Source organism: Schistocerca americana, chromosome 7, assembly GCF_021461395.2.
Source record: "Schistocerca americana isolate TAMUIC-IGC-003095 chromosome 7, iqSchAmer2.1, whole genome shotgun sequence".
Lineage (NCBI taxonomy): Eukaryota > Metazoa > Arthropoda > Insecta > Orthoptera > Acrididae > Schistocerca > Schistocerca americana.
In genome coordinates, this window is record NC_060125.1 from 50,018,513 (window position 1) to 50,041,219 (window position 22,707).

A 22,707-nucleotide genomic window follows, 5' to 3' on the forward strand; every position below is an offset into this window, starting at 1 on the left:
ACATGCTCCATCCCATGCACAGCAGTGTGCTTGGATCCTACTTGACGTGATGTTCATGATATGGTCGAGATGTCATTGCTAGAGTCTGCTGCACTCTTCTGTGGCAGCCCTCTTGATGACATCGAATGTGTGATGCTGGTTTCTATGATAATATACTGCAGTTTGAACTGGTTCCAAGCATGTTCAGTCGAGTTCATGTCAACAGACACCTAAGGTGATCCCATTTGGTTTATTTCTACCTACTGAGAAAGACGCTCCCAAGATGGGCTTAGTATACTCATGCATTATCATCTTGGAAGACAAACTCATCACAAGAATGTTGATTGTGGGGCTGAACAATGAGCTGAAGGATCCTGACCCACTACTTCAGTGTCCAAATTACTCTTGATAACACTGAGAAACATCCAACATATGTACTCATTTTTTTGTTGTTGTTATGATCCATCAAGTCATCTCTGACTCATGGTGACTTAATGAATGATGTCCCTCCATGCACTCCTGGGCGTTATTTTGGTCCTCAGGTCTTCTAGAGTCATTCCATTGCTTCCTTTGATGTCCTCTATTCATCTCCTTCCTCATTTGGTGCTTGGCTTGCTCCAATTCTTGACCAACATAAATGATTTATTAAAAATTGTGCTCTTTAGGGATTAGAAAAGTTTACTGATAAGGACCCAAGCAAAGCTTTGCAAGAGACAGTGAGGACTGTGATAGGCTTACAACTGTTTCACAGCAAACTGCTTAAGCCTTAATCTTGCAAAGGCTCATATTATGAAATCCAGAAACAAATAAAAATGCTTTTAAATCCTAAAAGCAGAGATCAATAGGTACATATTAGATGAGGTTCCATGCATGAAGTTCATATACTTCCAGAATGGTAATAAACTAAGGTGGTACCATCATTGTATAGGTTATCAAAAACTTCCATACTGCCTTCTTTGTAGTTAAAAACCTGTGTGATCATGTTGAACTGCAAGTAGTATTGCTAGCTTGCTTCACACACTTTCATTCAATGCCATAGTGTAATATTCTGGGGTAATGCAGCTAAGTTCAAAAAAGTATTTATTTTGTGGAAGTATACCTTGAGAATATTGTGTAAAGTTAATAACTGAGTGTACTGTAGAAGCCTCTTCATGGATGTAGAGTTTCTTACACTTATGCGCCAATTCACATACTCCCTAAGAGTTTTTTTGGTTAATAACAAGAGTGAATTTAGGCTGAACTGTACTGTTCACAACCAAAATTCTTGAAGTAAAAATAATGTCAGTTTAGACTGTACATATCTACCCACAGTCCAGAGTAGAATTTTGTATAAAGGTGCTCATGTCTATAATGGATTGGCAGAGGACATCGAGCTGGAAACTTGAAATACCCAAATATTTAAAAACAAAGTAAAAGAATATCATATTAGCTATTGAATCTACAATTTATCAGAATGTTAAGACTCTGGGATGTAAATTCCATATAGCTCTAAGGTTTGTGTTAAACAGATAGTGGTTTTACCATTGTATACATAGCTAATAGTGTTCTGTGTAAAATTACATAAATGCTTTCTTTTAAATATTAGATGTAAACACCACTCGATTGTGAGAAGGGGAGAAGCAGTAGTTTTTTTTTTTTTTGCAGAGTAGCTGTTATCTGCTAATATGCATGTCCCAGGAGGAATGGTAGATATTCGTGATACAAAAGGAATGTCCATTCAAAACAAAAAAGTCTAGTAAACATGAGCTCTAAAAATCATTCCTTAAGAGCTATTAGCACTTCTTCATCTCTGATACTGTGAAACAAATCTTTTCTTGTGCAAGGTCTTTGCTTTCCATATTTTGAGGGACGTTAGGATGGACCAAAAGAAGAAAAAAAGTCCAGTAAATATGGGTTCTAAACTCCATACCTCAAGACCTATGAGTACCTATTCATCTTGACATATGTCTCTTTTACTGAACAAGTGCTCACAGCTCTTAAAGTATGCACTTTAGAGTCCATGTTTACTAGGTAATTTTTACTTCATTTTTGGTCCATATTACCTCTTCTAAAAATATGGAAAGCAAAGAGCTTTCAGTATCAAAGGTGGAGAAGTGCTCACAGCTCTTAAGGTTTGCATTTTTGAGCCCATGTTTACTAGACTTTCTTGCTTCAAATGATCATTCCTGTCATATCCCTGAATATTGACCATTCCTCCTGGGACACTCTGTGTACATAAGTAAGATGAAATTTATTCCAATAATTATCAAAATGAGTGGATTTGTGTGCATCATAATGTGTGATCAGTATACTCTACAGAAGCAGCCAGCAGCTCCTCACTCTGCCTGTCAGTGTACAGCTTGACTTGAGCATTCCACATTTCTGAAATCCGTCATCCATGGTAGAATTTATATAATGTGTTGTGTAAATGAATGAATGAAATCAATGAATTAATTATTGAATGAGAAAGATGTTATTGATGTGCTCAATTCTAAGCTTAAGTTCTTCCTTTGTTTGTTGATTGATGAATATATTTTCCTAATGAACTCATAACAACATAATCACAATTTATTTGAGTGGTCTGTAATTATATCTTCATTTATTTTGCATCTGATAAATTAAAATGTGCCCTGCATCCACCACCATACATGCGCAATCCATCGAAGATTCATGTATGTTCATGTATGAATTTTTCTCAGTTTATTCATTACTGTAGTCCACATATAAAAGTTTTCTGTCACCGAGAAGAGCTAATATGACAAATTCTTGTATCTTCGGGAGACAAACTGTGTAGTACTGCTGATTTTTCTGCTGTTTTTTCTTCTTCTTCTTATTTGTCCCATAACATACATACTCTAAATCATTTGATTCTGATGCAGGAGACATGTCAAACTGTGGTAGAATTTAACTGTAAACAAAGAATAGTTGATGTTAAAAAACAGCATAATAATAATAATAATAATAATATAATTTTGTTATACTGGTATGTACATACAATAAAATCTAACACCTAATTACCCCTTGCTCAAATTATCATTTCATGCCCTATGAATTCTTCTACTGAATAGTAGCATTTCTCCCACAGAATGTGCTGTAGCCTTATTTTTAAAATTTCTGGCCGGCCGAAGTGGCCGTGCGGTTAAAGACGCTGCAGTCTGGAACCGCAAGACCGCTACGGTCGCAGGTTCGAATCCTGCCTCGGGCATGGATGTTTGTGATGTCCTTAGGTTAGTTAGGTTTAACTAGTTCTAAGTTCTAGGGGACTAATGACCTCAGCAGTTGAGTCCCATAGTGCTCAGAGCCATTTGAACCATTTTAAAATTTCTGGCATCATGATTAAATATGTTTTATCTCATTAACTTATTATATATTGAGATCCCTACATACTGTGGAGTCCATGCATATAATTTCAATTGGTGTGTGGGTAACATAAAATTATTTTTATTTCTTGTGTTATATGTATGGTTAAAATTATTCTCCTCAAATAATTTTTGTCTATTGTGTAAAAAGATTATAATTTCATAAATGTATATGGAGGGAACAGTTAGGATTTGTAGATTCTGAAGTAACAAGCGACAGGACTCTGTTTGCTGTGCAGTACATATGTATTGGACAATTTTCTTTTACAGTTTCAGTATTCGAGAAACACTACTTGAACTTCCCCAGAAAATGATCCCATATGTAATGAGAGATTCAAAATAACGATGACAAGCAATTTTTCATGTACTCAGGTCAATGGAATTTGCTAGTGCTGCATTGCAAATGCAGTGCTACATAGTTTATGGGAGAGGAAGTCAGTATGTGTATTGCAGTTTAAGTTCTTGTCCACATTTAGTCACAGGAATTTGACTGTGTCAACTTCTTTCATAGGTTGATTGTTATGTTGTATTATATTAAGTTCCACACATTTTGAATGTTTGGTTTTGAAATGTACCGTACAGATTTTTGCAATGTTCAGTTTCAACCCATTTAACTGGAACCAGTTTTCTAAGGTATCCAGTGTGCTTATGATGGAACTCAGAATTTTTTCTGCATTGTCATCTTCAATTAAAACAGAAGTATCATCTGCAAACAAAACTGATGGGGAAGTTATATTTATGGGTAAGTCATTTATGTAGAAAAGTAACAGACTTGGACACAAAATGGAGCCTTAAGGCACACCTTGTGATACCATACTCCTTGTAGAATAATAATTCACTGCATCTGAAGTGATAGTTACCCCATGTTTTCTGTTGTGTAAGGATGATGTTAGCCAATTTAGAATATTGTCTTTAATTCTGTATTTGTCTAATTTGTAGATGAGCAAGTTGTGGTTCATGGAGTGAAATGCTTTTGTGAGATCACAGAAGATACATGCAGCTTTATTCCTATGATCCAAAGATTTGTCTGTTGTTTCAATAAAATTATTCACTGCATCTAGAGTGTTTTTTCCTGGTTGAAATCCAAACTGCTTACTTATAATACAAGGTGTATAACTATGCTTCCACTGTTTGCCGATAGGTGGTGACAACGGCAAATAATGGTCAAAAGAAACAGATCACAGACATCAGGCAGTTGGCTTGGACCTCGGTCAACATAACCTCATTCAAACATTAGTCAATTTGTGTCTGCATCATAAAGTTGTTCTTGATTGAAAAGTCAGTTTACAAGCCTAATTCTCATCATTTGTGGGAGGTGTTACTGTTTTGTTTCAATATGAAGTAAACAGTGGCTGAGTCTCATTGAATGCTCTCAAGTATATAGGGTAAGGACGCTATTAGTGAAAGAATGTGTCATGAGTGGTTTCAACGCTTCAAGAACAGTGATTTTAACATCGTAGACTGGCATAGTGTTTTCGAAGATGCATAATTGGAGACATTGCTGAGTGAAGCCTCGCATCAAACTCAAGAAGATTTGGCACAATTAGTAAGAGTAACACAGCAAGCTATTTCAAACATCTGAAGGCTATGGGTATAATTCAGAAAGAAGGAACTTGGGTCCCTTGTGAGCTGAAACCAAGAGACGTTGAACGGCATTTGTTTGTTTATGAACAGTTGCTTCAGTGGCAAAAACCGAAGGGATTTCTGCATCACATTGTCACCAGGGACAAAAAAATGGGTTAATTACTATAACCCTAAACGCAAAAACTCATGGGGATATTGTGGTCATGCTTCCACGTTGACGGCCAAACCCAATATTCACGGCTCCAAGATCGTGCTCTGCATTTGGTGGGAACAGTTCGGCGTCATGTACTATGAGGTATTAAAACCATGTGAAACAATCACAGGTGCTTGTTATCAAATGCAATTTATGCATTTGAGCAGAGCATCAAATGACAAATGGCCACAATACTGTGAGAGGCACGATAAAGTGATTTTGCAGCACAACAATGCTCTACTCCACGTTGCAAAAGAGGTAAAAACGTACTTGGAAACATTAAAATTGGAAGTCCTACCCAACTTGATGTATTCTACAGACATTGCTCCCTCTGACTATCACCTATTTAGATCAATGGTGCATGGCCTGGCTGACCAACACTTCCGATCTCCTGAAGAAGTCACAAATTGGATCGGTTCGTGGATTGCTTCAAAAGATGAACAATTTTTTCGACATGGGATTCATACACTGCCCAAAAGATGGGAGAAAGTAGTGGCTAGTGACAGAAAATACTTTGAATGACACATGTTTAATCAATTTGTTTCATTAAAGCCTCAAATGTTGGGGAAAAAATGGCAGAAGCAAAGTTCTACACTTTGTAATATCATTTTTCACAATAAAGTTTTTGATCTGGTTTGCAGCTGCTTTCTCTGACACTTTTGACAGGACTGTAAGACTAGAAATAGGACAATAGTTTCCTATGTCTTCCCTCGACTCTGTCTTAACAGAGGTCTAACTTTGGCATACTTCATAACATTGGGAAAGCATCCCTGTTCAAAAGACTGGTTGAATATTTTAGTTAGGGGAGGTGCTATCATGCCACACACTATTTTAATCACTTTAGTGGGTACCCCATCCCATCCAGCACACATACAAATGTAAAAGTGGCACATTACATGACTTTTGAAACTAATACATTGTCAAGTCGAGCCATGAAGTGAGACCCTCTCTCCTTGATGTCCTCCTCACATCACAAGTTGCCACTTTCCATCAATGCCCTAACCTCTGTAACATCCTGGCAAAACCCTTGTGATGTTTCCAAGCCATTGTCCCAAAGTTCCTACCTGTTCAATTGTTCCCACTGTACAACTTGCCTCATGCACAACCTATTACCACTTACTCCAGCCACCCTACTGGTAAATCCTAATCAGCGTGACTTGCAAAATTGTGTATGTTGTTTACCAAGTAACTATATAGGCCTGCCTGCCACTAAATTGGTTAAGAAGATTAACTGGCATAGAATAACTATCCCCCTTGGGGACACCCATTATCCCAATGCTGATTATGCTCTGCAGCATGTTGTGAGAGATCTGGGTGCTTGTTACTCTATATGGGCTATTTGGATTCTTTCACCCAAAACTACATGAGCTGTTTTTTTTTCAACATCATAAAGGTCATAAATAAGAGAGATGTGCATATAAAAATTATTTTATTACTAAATGTTACACACATTTATATTCGCTTTTTGATATAATCACCAAATTGATTGAGGTATCTGTGGTATCTATGGTCGAGTTTTCCAGTACTCACTTCAGAAAATGTTGCCACCACTGAACTGAAATGAATCTTGACATGGTCCTGAAGCTCCTTGTTAGTTTGGAAACACTGCCCCTCTACCAACTTCTTCAGTTCATGGAAATGATGGAAGTCACTTGATGCTAGATCAGGTGATGGAAAATGTCCTGCTGAAACTGATAAATGAGCCATTGGGTTGCATCAGTACTGAGAGGTTCAGACACTGTCATGGATCATAACAATTAAAGAAATCAGTGTGTCTCTTCTTTTGTTTTGAATGGCACTCTGCAGACACCATAAAGTTTCATGCAGTCAAATTAATTGTGGTTGCTGACAGCTTGAACTCCCTTTTTGACCCAAAGTGGTAGAGTAGAGAGAAGATCTTGTAACCTTTGGAAATTCCATAAAGAAAGCCCACATAGTGAAACTATAGTTTTCTTTAAGCACTTCATCAACTCATTAAACAAGGTCATCTGTAGCCACAGACTTGCATCCTTGTACCCCTTCATCTCACACGTCACCTTGGCCATATTTAAATTTTCTACACCATTTGTTTGCAACACCATCACTTGTAAAGTTTTCTCCATAAATGCAACTCATTCCTCATCAGTCTGTGCTATGCTACACCCATCTACTTGTAGGAAGTGAATAAGACTTCACAATTCACATTTGGTGGGAGAATCAATTGAGATGGCCATGTTTATGTGACTGTAGCCCTGCACAGACTGACATCTTGAAGTCAGCAGTGGCAGAGTGCAACGTACAGGAGATGCACGGTTGCCTTCTTCCCTGACTGATACTTGTCTGGCATTTATGATATGCAGTCAGAACTTGGTGGAAGAAAGGGACCCTTGTAATTTCCCTCAACTCCATATACATGAGCTCTTTTTTTTCCTATACCTAAAAACATTATTCATCTCTGCTCTCTTGTGCATCTTAACTTATCTCTCTCTCCTTATTGTCTCTGGTGATGAAGCTGGCATGCTACTTACCAATGTATCATCTCTAATGTAGTCCTTCTAAAACATCCCTCTTCATCCTTATCTACTCCTCATAAATGGGGTTGAGTGACTTGTACTTCCTTCTTACCTCCTCAGCTCATTCCTCTCCGCCCCAAGTGTGGAACTATCGTTTGTGAAATTCAAGTTAGTGCATAATTTTTGTTTCTATACATGTCTGTTGGTAGTACTACAAATTTTGCCTCATGATGGTAATCAGTACCCAACAATCTATTAGTTTCCTTGATTGAATGTTCCACTGGCACTTTAGCTTGCAATTTGTTATGTTGGTTACTGTGTTTCTCATGTTTTTGTTAGTTTTCTTATCACCTTACATTATTGTTATGTGTAGCTCTTAGTTAAAATATTCCTCAATATGATCAGTATAGGTAATTGTATTATTTTCACTGATTCTGATATAAAAAATCTTTTAATGTAGGAAGGTTATCAAAAGTTATTCTTAAGGATTTGAAGAACATATTTTCTATTTATTTTGCTTTCAGGTGGAGTTTTTACTTTTGTACTTGGTACTGATGAGTCTTGTAGCCCTCATCAGTATTGTAATGGACCCCTGCACCCTCGTACAGAATACACTTTCAAAGTACGGGCTTATACCTCTCACGGCTATCAAGATTCATATGTTGTTCCATTCCACACAGGTCTGTTTATTTCACTCTATTTCCAAATAAAGACAATATTTTTTTTGAAAACTCTGGTATTAATGAAGTCTTTTATTTACTACAATGCTGTGGTATTTAATTAATTAATATATGTACTTCATGACAGAGTCAGCTTACCATTTATATTTTTCCTGTGTTGTACAAGTGTTTCATTTAGTTCTATGTTTCATGCACAGATATAATAAAAATGTTTAGTTAATTTCCATTTGTTTGTAATTTTTTCTTGCAGACAGTGAAGTTGCAGTTGGACTAACCTTGGGCCTTGTGTTTGGGTTTTTAATGGCAGGGACTGTTTTATTTGGATTTGTCATGTACCGGAATGGCCAGATATCTTGGTGAATATTTGAAACTGTTTTTAGTTTTGAGTGAACAAATTCCCATTATTATGTTACACTAAAATGCTAATGTATATCTGATTATTTTGTAGCTCTTTGGCAACCATCCTTAATAATAATGACACAAGAGATGTTTGTCCTCGGCCCATTCCTCTCAAAAATTTTGCAAAGCATTGTGAGCTGCTGTTAGACATACCTGGACGATTAAGCAGTGAATTCCAGTTACTTTCTACATTATGTGTTGATATAAATGATACAAATACATTTTCTGTTGGCCGACTACCTGATAATAAACGCAAAAATCGCTATATCAACATCCTGCCATGTAAGTATACCAATATCACTTAAAATATAACCTGTTTTGCAAGAGGGATGCAGGAACCATTAAATAAACTATCACATCTTAACACATCTCCTGTCATTCGGTCCATTCTTCTTATCCGTGTTTTCCACATGTTCCTCTCCCTGCTGAATCTACAGATTAACTACTTATTTATTATCTTATTTGTCCACTGATTTTCAGCATACTTCTTTAGCACCACATCTCACTGTATATTCATAAAATAATAGAAGATAAATGCCATCTCTAATTTTGTTCTTTCCACTGTATGTATGCTAGATTTTTTAAAGAATGGCAATGGGTATGAAAACAGTGATTTGTGCCCTTTAGTTCACTTTTTTCAAAAAGTCAAAAGAATAAATGAATACTCCTGGTATTTTTGAATGAGCACAATGGGCTGATGAATATACAAATTTAAAACCAAACTTGAATTAATAGTTTTCAAATCACGGAAAGAATGAAGATTAGGCATTAATTCCTGACAGTCACATACATAAGTTTGAAACTGTTAAGTTTTTTGATTATTTCCTTTAGAGTTTGACATTCTGTCCCATCTGATACATCTAAAAATAATAATTTGACAAATTTTTATGCTTTCTGACCAGTAGAATGGCATCAAATGCCTACAATGGATATAGTAATATTAAATTATTAATTTTCAGTATATGTTAAATACTCATCCATTTATGTAGGGTGGCCAGGTGCAAGTTGTCTCCACACAAGTACACCGATGAAAATGATAAGTGTTATACCATGAAACATCAGTCTGATATTTATCAAACACTGTGAAGATTTCATCACATAATTGGTACTAAATTATTATACTTTCATTCCATTCGGGACTGATGTCGATTATCAGCATCACTATGAGCTGTGAATCCCACTGAAACAAGTAGGCTACACCCTTGCATTCGAGGTGGCCTGAATGCTTACAGCTGCTGAATGACAGCTTGAGGAATTCTTGCCACACTTGAGACATTGCTTTCTCATCTGGTAAAGATTGCTGGCTGCTGGCTGGTATGAAGGTATACATCTATCTATTGCATCCCAGACAGAACCAGCAGATATAGCAGGTCAGTAAATGATCTGTACCTCCTTCAGCCTGTTACTGGTGTGAACTGTAATGTGGGGTTTTCCTTTATCCTAGCAGGTCAGTAAATGATCTGTATTTCCTTCAGCCTGTTACTAGTGTGAACTCCAATGTGGGGTTTTCCTTTATCCTGCTTGAACATAGTGTCATTTGCTATCCTGGTCCTGAAGGTTGCAGCAACATGGTTCACTATTCTTTTTATATACTTACAAGCATTCAGCCTCCCTACAACAATTACCAAGTCAGTCCTACTGTCATATCCAATAGCTCAGTAACTTTCCATGTCATGGTTCCAAGTGTTGGAGAGGTATGGATCTTGAGAGTCGATAGTTCCTATGAAATTTCATTAAGCATTTATTTAAATGTTGTTGTTGATAAGATTTATTTGTCCATTTATTTGTTCATCATATTCTATAGATTCTTCCTTAGACATAAGCAAGACTCCTCATTGATCAGCACAGAATGCCACCCGGTGTCCCAGTTGAATCTAGGTCTACACCATGCAAGTCTCTATGTTTAGTGTTATATGTTGGTTCTCTGATGCTCCACATCTGACCCAGTCAGTTCTGATCCAATTCATTATGCACCAGTATCATTGAGGTACAGTAGAACCTTGAGTATCGGAATATTGGCCAACTGACGAACCATGTACCTGAATTGTTTCTGACTCATGCATGCCCTCCACTGCGGGGACATGGCTCCCCTCTTCATCAATGCTGAGTTGCCAACAGTATTAATAGTTTGCACTCTGTTATAGTGACTTGTGTTAACTTTGGTGCATAAAGTAAACTTATATTATAAATAGCTTAAATATAAAAATATTGTCCTCTCTGAGAGAGATAAATACAAGATTAATAAAAGATTGGAGGAGTGTTATACAATGAAGCACTGGGACAGATGTGGAGCGACAGTGAACCAATCTGCAACCAAGTTACCTAATTAGTACAAGGTTGGTAAGACAAGAATTTTGGATATAAAAAAGACAAAAGACAAGCATCATCAGTTCTGTATCTCAGCTTGATTCTGCTGATGGATCAACAAGGTGTGAAACTATTAAGCTCACCATGAACACAGATCTAGAAGATGCTGTTTACAAGAAGTTTACAGAAAAAAGATCACCAGGAGAACCTTTCTGTGGTCCCATTCTATGTGAAAATGCAGTTCTGTTTAATTAAAATGTTGGAGGGCTGCTGAATGTCAAAGCAATCACAGGCTGGTTAATATGCTTCAAGTCAAGACACAGCATTTGTAAGCTTCAAATACAAGGAGAAAAACTGTCTGCTGACTCTTCATCAGCTGATCCTTTCAAAATATGACTAAGAGATGTATTGAAGGAAGAAGCTTATGCTCTCAAAAATGTTTACAATGCTAATGAAACTGGGCTCAATTGGAAAGCTTAGCCAAGAGATACTCTTGCTTCACATCATGAATTAGCAGCACCTGGTCCTAAAATAAGCAAGGGTTGTATAACTGCTATAGCTTGTGCTAATGCTACTGGTAGAGACAGACTGCCCATGATCCCATGGATAAAAGTACGAAACTGCACTACTTTTTGAAAAACATTACTGTATCTCCAATGACTATTGTTTACACCTCTCAAAAAGCACCTGGATGGATAATATGAATTTCCCAGAATGGTTTATCAAACAATGGAAGATCCAGGATGGAATGTAACAATATATATATAATATTAATAATATTGCCAGAATGGTTTATGGAAGTTTTTGTGTTGTCTGTTAAAGCACACCAGTTAAAGAACAGCAAAAACGAAAATTCTGAATGAACTGGTAATTCTGGGTTGTTTTTCATTCTTGTCCACTTGCTCACTCTTTACCTGATTGGATAGTGCCTTTCTATCTCTAGGTTATGCAAGTTAAGTGCTTTGCACTATTCCTGCACTTCCTAATGTGTATGTTGTCCACATGTTCAGCAATGGCCATGATCTTATTAATGGTATTAGCAGACTATTACTAAGACATGACAGCCAATGGGCTAAATACACCCTGTGATGGGGTGCACTGCTTGATTGAGCTGTGTTAATTATTGTAGTGTGGGGACTATTTACCCAACTGGAAGAGCATTATCCTGTGACTAAGCATCAAAGAGCTAAAACTGATGATCTGAGGACTGCTACAATGGTACGCCATGCAGTTACTGTTAACTTCTGGACACTACTGTTCCCAATTTTGATTTTAGCTGCCACATTCCAGAGATGAATTTTGTATGTCAGTGAACTGTATAGGTTCACACCAAGGTATTTCGGAGTGTTGCAATATTGGAGAATTTGATCTCTAAATGCGACATTAGGTTTGTACTTTATTTGTTTATTCTGTAGGTGGAAAATTGATAGAATGGGCTATTGAGGATTTGGTTGAAATGAATTTTGTTTGAAGTATTCATCCAACATCTTCGTGTCTGATGTTAGTGTTGCTTCAACTTCTCTCAAGCTTTCATTGTGAGTGGGCAAAGCAATATTGTCAGCATAAATACATGGGTTGGAAGAAAGTAATGATAACACTGCTGTAACATGGAGGATGTTCATCATATAGCATTTCTACTGTCTGATGAGTCTCTGAGGTTATGACGTGTTGGCCGATGTAGGGGAACCTCTTCATGGCACATGCTACAACACAAGAGAACATATCACCTGTGTCATAGGATGGTTGTTGTGTGACATCAGCTGATGGTATATGATGCCTTCCATCTCTGTGGGGAAAGGGGATAATGATGTGGGGCAGTCATACAGAGGGCATGTTATATGATATATGTCTGTCAATAAAGTTGGGTATGAATTGTAACTATGTTGCCACTACTTTTTATCCAACCCATATAAAATTACTAAACTTTGTTTCTGGAAGAGCATATCAATACAAATTGAAAGGGCAAGACCAAAACAGAACCTTGGTGTTACCCTCACTTACTTTGTGAACTATACTTTTAGAACTCTGAGAAGACATGAAAGTATCTATTGCTTAGCATGTTGCCAATTAAAATGTCTAGTTTCCAATGTGGAATGACCGTGATCAAGCTGAGTAGGGGACTGTCACACCAAGTGGCATCACAGGCTGCAGTTAGGTCTAAGAAGATCTGCATGTCTGTTTTCTGCTTCCAAAAGCAGTTTTTGATATGAGTTGCTATTTTTAGCCCATCCTCTTCCTTGTCTAACCCTGTTTGCTCTATAAGGATGTGTTTGTTGAAGGCTGAGCAGATTTGGTTACAAATGAGCCTCTCCAGAAGTTTGAACATGATGCCAAGGGCAGCAACTGGGTGTTAGCTTTCAACTTTTGAGAAATATTAATTTGGCTTCAGTACAGCAACGATCTTAGTTTTCCAGAAGAGAAGTGGCAGATGGCCTGTCTTGATGTTTGAAAAGGCGCTGAGCTATTTGACAGTAGCAGGACCACAATGAAACAGAAATCCAGGGTAAATGTCATCAACAGCTGCTGCCTTTCTAGATTTCACTTTGTTCATACCTTCCATGGTCTCTTCCAATTGAAAAGGGATGGAAAACTACATCTACATCTACATACATACTATCCAAAACACCATGTTTCTTTCCTGTTCCACTTGCAAAGAGATTGAGGGCAAAATGACTGTCTATAAGCCTCTGTGTGAACTCTGATCTTTCTAATCTTATATTAATGGTCATTATGTGAAATGTACATTGGTAGCAGCAAAATCATTCTGTAGTCAGCCTCAAATGCCAGTTCTCTAAATTTTGTCAATAGTGCTCCTTGAAAAGACTGTTGCCTTTCCTCCAGTGTTTTGAATTTGAGTTCCTGAAGCGTCTCCATAATACTGCATTTTGTTTGAACACATCAGAAACAAATGTAGCAGCCTGTCTCTGAATTCCTTTTATATCTTCCTTTAATCTGACCTGGTACAGATCCCAAACAATTGAGCAGTATCCAACAATGGGTTGCACTCACGTCCTATAAGCAGAGTTCTTTGCAGATGAACCACACTTCCCTAAAATTCTCCAATAAACTGAAGTCAACCTTTCACCTTCCCTACTACAATCCTTACATGCTCATTCCAAGTCATATTTCTTTGCAGTGTTACACCTAGAAATTTAATCAATGTGACTGTGTCAAGCAGCACACCACTAATGCTGTATTTGAACATTATGAGTTTGTTTTTCCTACCCATTGGCATTAACTTACATTTTTATACATGTAAAGCTAGCTGTGATTCATCACACCAACTGGAAACTTTGTCTAACAGGGGCACCATCAGAAGTGTTAATAACAGATCGTGATGGGTCACGGATATGTTGTAGAGGGACATGTCCTGAGTGTGAGTCTATCCGCATTTTTAGCGATGGGCCTTGGTTTTCAAGAAAATTGATTTTGAAGTTCACTGTGCACTTTAGTATGCCTAATATTAGCCATGTTCCAACCAAGGGAGCATGGCACATAGGTTAAGGTCTACAGCTACCATGCTGGAGATACGGTGTTTTGGTTCTTTCTGTATTTTTGCTTTTTTTTAAAATCAGAATAGTGTGACACTTTTCTATTTTATTTTACAGAATATCAACAAACAGTGTAAATTGTGTGAAATTATTAAGAAGTCTAAATTGCATACATTTGTCAAACAGAAAGTGGACTGTCCATGTGGACATCCTGTGTGAACTCTGTACTGTGACTGTGTATCACTCTGATCACTGCCTTTTTTTGGCTATAATTTCATAATAAACAGAGTTTCCATGGACAGTCCTCTGTGTTTTATGCACATGTGCTGCCATGGTCATGCAACCGGCGGTGACCTAGCTCCTGAACTGCTAGTTTGCATTTGTCTTCAATGTCCGTTGCTCCCAACATGTTGTTAGTGCCGTGTGTGTCCAAAGAACACAGTGAAATGGACAACCCAAGTGTGTCTACAGAAGTGCAGCCAGAAGAAGATACATCATTGGTAGAAAAGTTGAATGAACAATCAAGGAACAAAATCACTAACACCATCAAATACACCAAAAAGCTGCTTCGCAATTTAAATCTTCTAACAAATGTACCATCCAGCATGATTTCTGCAAATTCAGTTGCAATTGGCAGTGAGATATGTATTGCAATACAAGACCTGTTGGCCAGGAGATAGATGGCAATGAATTAATGAACATCAATGAAGAAGATGAGGTGCATGAATATGAGATGATAAGTTTCTCTTTTGTGTGAATGTTCTGTTTCTTGCAGATGAATCGACATAATATAAAGCAGTACATGGGAGCAGAAGGAGATGGTAATTTCATAGACAATGAATTCACACACGAGCCAGCATCAAAATTAATGGATGAAAGAGAAACTTCTTTGAATGTAAATGAGCAATGTTTTCCGGTATCACTCTCGAAAACTCCATGCTCCTGTAAGACAGTAGCTTTTATGAAATGTCCTTGGAGCTGAATAACATTGTGTTTCAGTTGCTTTTATGACAAATATCATCCAGATTTCTGTTGTGGAATAGCAAGCAATGCAGGTGATAGCAAGCAAGATTTTGTAATAATGACACCAAAATTAAATTACTATGGCAAAATTGAATATTTCTTAATAATTTCACGCAGTGTACTCGTTTTGTTTTGAGCATGCTGTGAATTTCAAAATCAATTTTCTCGAAAACCAAGGCCCACCACTAAAAATTCGGGTAGCCTCTTACTCAGGGCATCTCCCTCTATAACATCTGAGACACAGCAAATCCATTATTATGGTTGGGAAAGGAGTGAGACAGGGTTGTAGCCTCTCCTCAATGTTATTCAATCTGTATATTGAGCAAGCAGTAAAGGAAACAAAAGAAAAATTTGGAGTAGGTATTAAAATTCATGGAGAAGAAGTAAAAACTTTGAGGTTCACCAGTGACATTGTAATTCTGTCAGAGACAGCAAAGGACTTGGAAGAGCAGTTGAACGGAATGGACAGTGTCTTGAAAGGAGGAAATAAGATGAACATCAACAAAAGCAAAACGAGGATAATGGAATGTAGTCAGATTAAATCGGGTGATGCTGAGGGAATTAGATTAGGAAATGAGACACTTAAAGTAGTAAAGGAGTTTTGCTATTTAGGGAGTAAAATAACTGATGATGGTTGAAGTAGAGAGGATATAAAATGTAGACTGGCAATGGCAAGGAAATCGTTTCTGAAGAAGAGAAATTTGTTAACATAGAGTATAGATTTAAATGTCAGGAAGTCGTTTCTGAAAGTATTTGTATGGAGTGTAGCCATGTATGGAAGTGAAACATGGACGATAACTAGTTTGGACAAGAAGAGAATAGAAGCTTTCGAAATGTGGTGCTACAGAAGAATGCTGAAGATAAGGTGGGTAGATCACGTAACTAATGAGGAGGTATTGAATAGGATTGGGGAGAAGAGAAGTTTGTGGCACAACTTAACTAGAAGAAGGGATCGGTTGGTAGGACATGTTCTGAGGCATCAAGGGATCACCAATTTAGTATTGGAGGGCAGCGTGGAGGGTAAAAATCATAGAGGGAGACCGAGAGATGAATACACTAAACAGATTCAGAAGGATGTAGGTTGCAGTAGGTACTGGGAGATGAAGAAGCTTGCACAGGATAGAGTAGCATGGAGAGCTGCATCAAACCAGTCTCAGGACTGAAGACCACAACAACAACAACAACATGCTTCTGATGGTCCCCATGTAAGTCATCTTGTATCCTCCTACAGCCACTCAACAGTGACACCTTCCCATACACCACAGTGTCTTCAAGACACTCACACAGTGGGAACATATTCTGTATGCTTATACCTTTGTTAACAGTTGGCAGTGTAGCACCATGTCAGATGCTTTATGGAAATCTAGAAACATGGAATCCACCTGTTGCCCTTCCTTCATGGTTTGCAGGATCTCCAGTGAGAAAAGGGCAAGTCAAGTTTTTGCACCAGTGATGTTTTCTAAAATTGTGCCAATTTGTGGACAGAAGATTTTCCTCTCAAGGAAATTTATTATATTCAAACAGAGAATATGTTCAAGGATTCTACAGCAAACTTATGTTAATGATATTGGTCTGTAGTTTTGTGGGTACCCTACCTTTAACATTTCTTTTATATGGGAGTTACCTGCACTTTTTTCCAGTTGCTTGGGACTTTGTGATATGTGAGCTAAGTAAAGACACAATGCTGTAGAGTGCTATTTGTAAAACCAATCTGGAATTCCAGCAAGACCTGGCAAAACTCAGCTATTTGTGGAGCTGACCATGTAGTAGGAACTGTACTGTCTTCCCACTATCTTCAGATTCCTAAGAGGCCTGTAACTGTCTCCATTCCAGCTGGAAATGTATTATTTGTGGTAATATCTCAGTATGCATCATTTTTCTGCACTTTTCAGTACTCCAATGAACCTGTCATAGTTAGTGAACATCATGTTGACAGCCATTTGCTTGGAAAATTCAGACCATTTGGCTTTTTTGGAGTTCCATTTTGATTTTTATGTGAGAATGATTAGATCATGCTGACAGTTTAAGAATTTGACTAGGTCTCTGTAGCATACCTCATTGGGTGTGTTTGTGGGCTGTGTGGTAAAGCATAAAAAATGTTCAAATGTGTGTGAAATCTTATGGGACTTAACTGCTAAGGTCATCAGTCCCTAAGCTTACACACTACTTAACCTAACTTATCCTAAGGACAAACACATAGACCCATGCCTGAGGGAGGACTCGAACCTCCACCGGGACCAGCCGCACACTACATGACTGCAGCGCCTTAGACTGCTCGGCTAATCCAGCGTGTTGGTAAAGCATAGGGCAGGGGATGTGTTGTGTGATGTCAGGAGTAAACAATGCGTGGCAGCTTGAGATCTCAACCAAGCTTCCAGTACTCTGTTCCTGACAGTTTGTGATGATGCTCTACCTCTTGCCTGCACTATGATTTGTACTGTTGCTAGCTTTCTATTCACCAAAGCCAGTCCAATAATCTTATGATCTTCTCATTGTGTGGTCTTTCTGAGTGGAGATGTGCATACACTTCTTGCCACATTGTAGTCCAGAGTCCATATTGCCACCACTCTTTTTCTATCTGTCAATGGTCTCTCCGTTGGTATCATGCTCCATAATGTGTCTCACTCTAATGATTCAACCTTCCTCAATACCTGGAAGATGGTCATAAGCTCCATGTGCATGTCTGCTGGCTGCACTGTGTTGTGATATCCAACTGAAAAGTTACAGCAATACTAGACGCATCCAGTAGCCATCATATACCAACACAATTCTTCATCTGTAAGAATAACTCTTTCTCGGGATTGAAAGTAAGCTTGTGTAGGTATGAAATTGTAATCAATATACTCAACAGGCATGGAAATACTGCAGTGTGAGCTTGGTAGTTTTTGATCAAGGTGTTCATGGTGTAATACATTGCATTTTCATCAGTATAACTTGACACTTCTTTTACAATGTTGAAGTTATGTGCAAAACAAAATTACACAGTCTGGTTATTCAATTAGTCTGTGCTAAAGAAATTAAACAGACAGCCCCCAACAATCTCTTCCACATAAAACATAAGATGAAAATTACTTCAGTGCTTCTCATTATTACAAAATTCAGGCCCATATAAATTCATTACATTGTAGCTCTTTTAAAAGCTTTTTTATGTTATAATTCTTGATTTCTACTTATAATTAACAATATTCCAACTTCTTATGAACTTAACATTTTTTGTCATGCACACACACACACACACACACACACACAGACACACACACACACACACACACACACACACACACACACACACACACACAGGGTGGCAAGAAGCAATCCGAAAAGCTTGTGAGGATGTTTTATGGTAGGTTGTTCTGAGAAATAATTGTTAAGGAAAAATGATGTGTTGTGCTGTTTCTGAGTTCATTATTGAAGTTGGCTAATCAGGCGATTATGTGCACAAAGTCAAGTGGTCCACCAAAGTCAGTTACTGTCATTTGTTCTCATACCATAGATGGTAGTGCAGCAGACTGCTCAGCTTTTTGCTTGGGTTCAATTCTTAGTACTATCCCATGACCAAGTTGTGCATTGTTCTTTTGTTTGATTTTAGGAAACCAAATGAAGAAAACATTTGGCAACACCATCTTGGTGGGCCACTTGCATTTGCATGCATAACGGCATGATTTACACTGTGTGTGTGTGTGTGTGTGTGTGTATTATATATGAGTTTAAGTGTGGCCTCTGTGTTTCCCTTGAGAGCTACTGAGAAGTGAAACCAAGCTACCACACTAGAGGTATGATGTGATGTGATGTCTATTTTGTTTGTGAAGTACATAACAATAAAAATTTAGCACATATTACATCAGATACACAAAAACAATAAAAGATCATTTATTTGCAATACCGAACTATTCCTATATGAACAAAAAATTATCATACACCTTTCTGTTATCCTGAAGGTTTTATTGCACAACTGCACACAAAACATATCATTTTTTCACATTTCTATAAACATTTCAGGCCCACACACGTTTTGTCCTTTGTGGCTGTCTATGGCAAAATTGTCATGCCAGAAAACACAAAGAAAAAGATGAATATTTCAAATTACATGTGTCTGGTTTTGATAGTTACATTAAAGTTAAGAAATATCATGAGCTATGTGACCGAGAACTATGCTGTCCATTTCCTGTGGACAAGAAGTTATCAAAAATTTAAGAAAAGCACTAGCAAATATTTGTATGGTTCTGTATATATACTTTTTACATGCTCTACTTATTACAGATAGACAATCTGACCTCCTACAGCAATTAACCCTTTCAGAGCTGAAATTTTTTCTGGTGTAAGGAAATTTTATCTTAATGTGGTAACACTCTTAGGTGATTTATTAATTATTTTAGATGTGAGCTCTATACAAAAATATGTATCCATTTTCAAAACCTACTTTGTGCTCTGGGTTTCATTTTATAGAGTTGTAGGAAGTGTACTCAGGATAATAGTTCTGTATAATAACATCTAACAGGTCCATATGAATATATTTTATTGTCCTGTGAGGTACAAAGCATGTTGTCACTAACATTAATCAGAGCAAACTAACTGTAGGTCCAGAGAGCTTAGTTGAGCTACCTCAGGACAACTTATTGTTTCAGGCAACTCCATGGAGCTATGTCCCCACATACTGTGATAACTAGTTATAAAATATTCTCTGTTGTAATAAATAGTAAAATGATCATTCAATAAATACCATGCAAAATAACAGTATTCAATTATACAGTGGAATGTAGCAAACCAACCACATCTGTATATTCTGGTCATCATGAGCTGCTGAGCACTGCTACACTGACTTGCTGATATTTTCATATGATGCCCAACAATTGGCATCACTTGCACGTCATGAAAAGGGTGAACGTTCAAACACATGTACCTCAAATTTCCATTGGGGAAAAATACTTCTGTTGCAACTGTGACACAGTAAAAAGCAATGTACACAATGTACACAAAGGGTCTGAAAGGGATAAGACTCAATTAGACTCACAAAAAATTGTTCTTCAAGCTGCCAAATAAGTGTCATGGTAAAATATAAGTAAAGTTAAAAACTTTTAAATGTGGTTCACAGTGTATGACAATATGTGAGAGGCGATCAGTGTATTTTGTTCACCATATTAAGTAACAGGCTGCCTTTGGTAACAATAATACCATACAGAATAACTATAAATTGATAGTTGTCATCCCTCACACACAAAGAAACAGTATAATCTGCACAGATATAGAAAGTAATCAATCATGTGTGATCCAAATATATCTTATGAACTAATATAAAATTTGTTTGTTTAATAGAACAAATCACATGTGAGTGTGGTCAGTATTATTAACACATAGCTATGGAGGGACACTGAAGTAATTATGTATTTTTAAAGCAACATGCAACTATCAGAATGTGTTTCCAAAATCACATCAGAAAGTAGTGAAAGAAAACTCTGCAGATTTGTAACATCTGTTAATTTCAGATGAACTTCAAAGTCAGAAACTAATTATTACATCTACAATAGTGTTCCTCTTTGAGGCAAAAACTTAAAGTGACAGAAGGAGACATCACAGAAAGCATTTGACAAATATTCAGCAGAGGGTGAGAAAGGCAAGTCCAGGAAGAAGTCTAGGTACAGACTGCTTAGATGAGGTAGACACAATGGGAAATAATGACATAGTGCTCAGTTTGGCATGTAGCAAGCATAACTGTAGCAGCCACAGGGTTAAATAATAATAAACTATACAGCGTTAGAGATACATTATTAACTATGAGTGTTATGAAAAAAACATTCTTTTACAAATCACAAATTGAACTGATAATGTCTCATTTATGTCCACATACGTGAATTACCAGCAGTTAACATACAAAAATAGATAATTATCTCTTTATTTAAGAAGTAGCAATATTCTTGATTGCAGATGCACAGGTATCAGACAATTGTGGTGGCATCATACGTTCCACTACCTCCTTGTTGTGTCAGCTGCAGCTCAAGAAATCACTAATTCAAAACTCTCATATATACATAATTTGCTTGGATAGATCAGGGCTTCCCAATGTGTGGTCTGCGGACCCCTTAGGGGTTCGCTGGCTCTTTCTCGGGGGTCCGCTGCCTCCTTTCACCAAATCATGTAAAATAATGAGTAAAATTACTGAATAAAAATTTGAAAATCAAATTCAGAACTATTTTTTTTTGTGTGTGTGTGTGAAAAACATGTGTACTTTTACTTCAGGTCATATTCCCAAGCAGCCTTTGCAGTTCCTAAGTGAAAACACATACACAGTTTTGTGCCGGAGAATGTGTCTTCTCTGATTGACTGTTTTGCAACAATACAGAACTGGAAAACGGCTTTATAAAAGCAGATTTCTAGAATCGATTTTGAAGTGTTTGCCTGACCAAAGTGGGACTGGAACATCGGCTTACAAAATTCGGTTTTGAAAACGCATGTAAACTGGGTGAATGTGTTCCCACACATTGCACAACAGATGTCACAACTGTCCTTTAAAGGGAATTCCTTGGCCTCTTTTCTTTCGTGATGTGTTTGTATCCCGAATCATGGGTCTGCCTCTTTTCTTCACAGCCGCGCGAAATGGCAGCGCAGTCCACGGTGCCATGTCGTGTATTGCGCGGCCGCTCCTGCCGGAGGTTCGAGTCCTCCCTCAGGCATGTGTGTGTGTGTGTGTGTGTGTGTGTGTGTGTGTGTGTGTGTGTTGTCCTTAGCGGAAGTTAAACTTGAGTTAATAGTGTGTAAGACTAGGGACTGATGACCTCAGCAGTTAAGTCCCATAGGCTTTACATATATTTGAAAATTTTTCTTCGGATTTCACGAGAAACCACACACACACACACACACACACACACACACACACGCAACTGTTATGAAATATGCAAACACAACAGTAACCAAACAGTGGAAGTGAACAGACCACAAGCAGCAGCTTGTCAACAGCGAACAATTTGGACATGACGTCGATTGCTCTTGGAGGAAGGCAGCTCCAACGTGTGAAATGTCAATTACCAAGTAATTTTAATCAGGCTATAGTGCATTAAACAAAGGGAGGAAATTCGCTAGTATGTGTCTGGATACAGTAGGAATTCAAACTGGATCGTTAATTTCAAGTTTTTTTCATTCATCTCTAAACCAAAGACTACTGATACTTCGGGGGGGGGGGGGGGGGGGGGGTCATTGGAAACATGGCCCTTGCATTAAGAGCTTTCA

At 37.6% G+C, this 22,707-nt stretch overlaps 1 protein-coding gene across 3 annotated transcripts in view; it reads left to right on the forward strand.

Annotated features, from left to right (window-relative positions):
* Positions 1–22,707, forward strand: part of LOC124622596 (phosphatidylinositol phosphatase PTPRQ-like) — a 431,781-nt gene that overhangs the window by 264,510 nt on the left and 144,564 nt on the right. For all 3 annotated transcript variants that reach the window (XM_047148348.1, XM_047148350.1, XM_047148349.1), the window contains 3 exons: positions 8,111–8,266; positions 8,517–8,622; positions 8,715–8,947. In XM_047148348.1, coding sequence (XP_047004304.1) covers positions 8,111–8,266; positions 8,517–8,622; positions 8,715–8,947 — 495 coding nt within the window. The remainder of the gene's footprint in view (positions 1–8,110; positions 8,267–8,516; positions 8,623–8,714; positions 8,948–22,707) is intronic.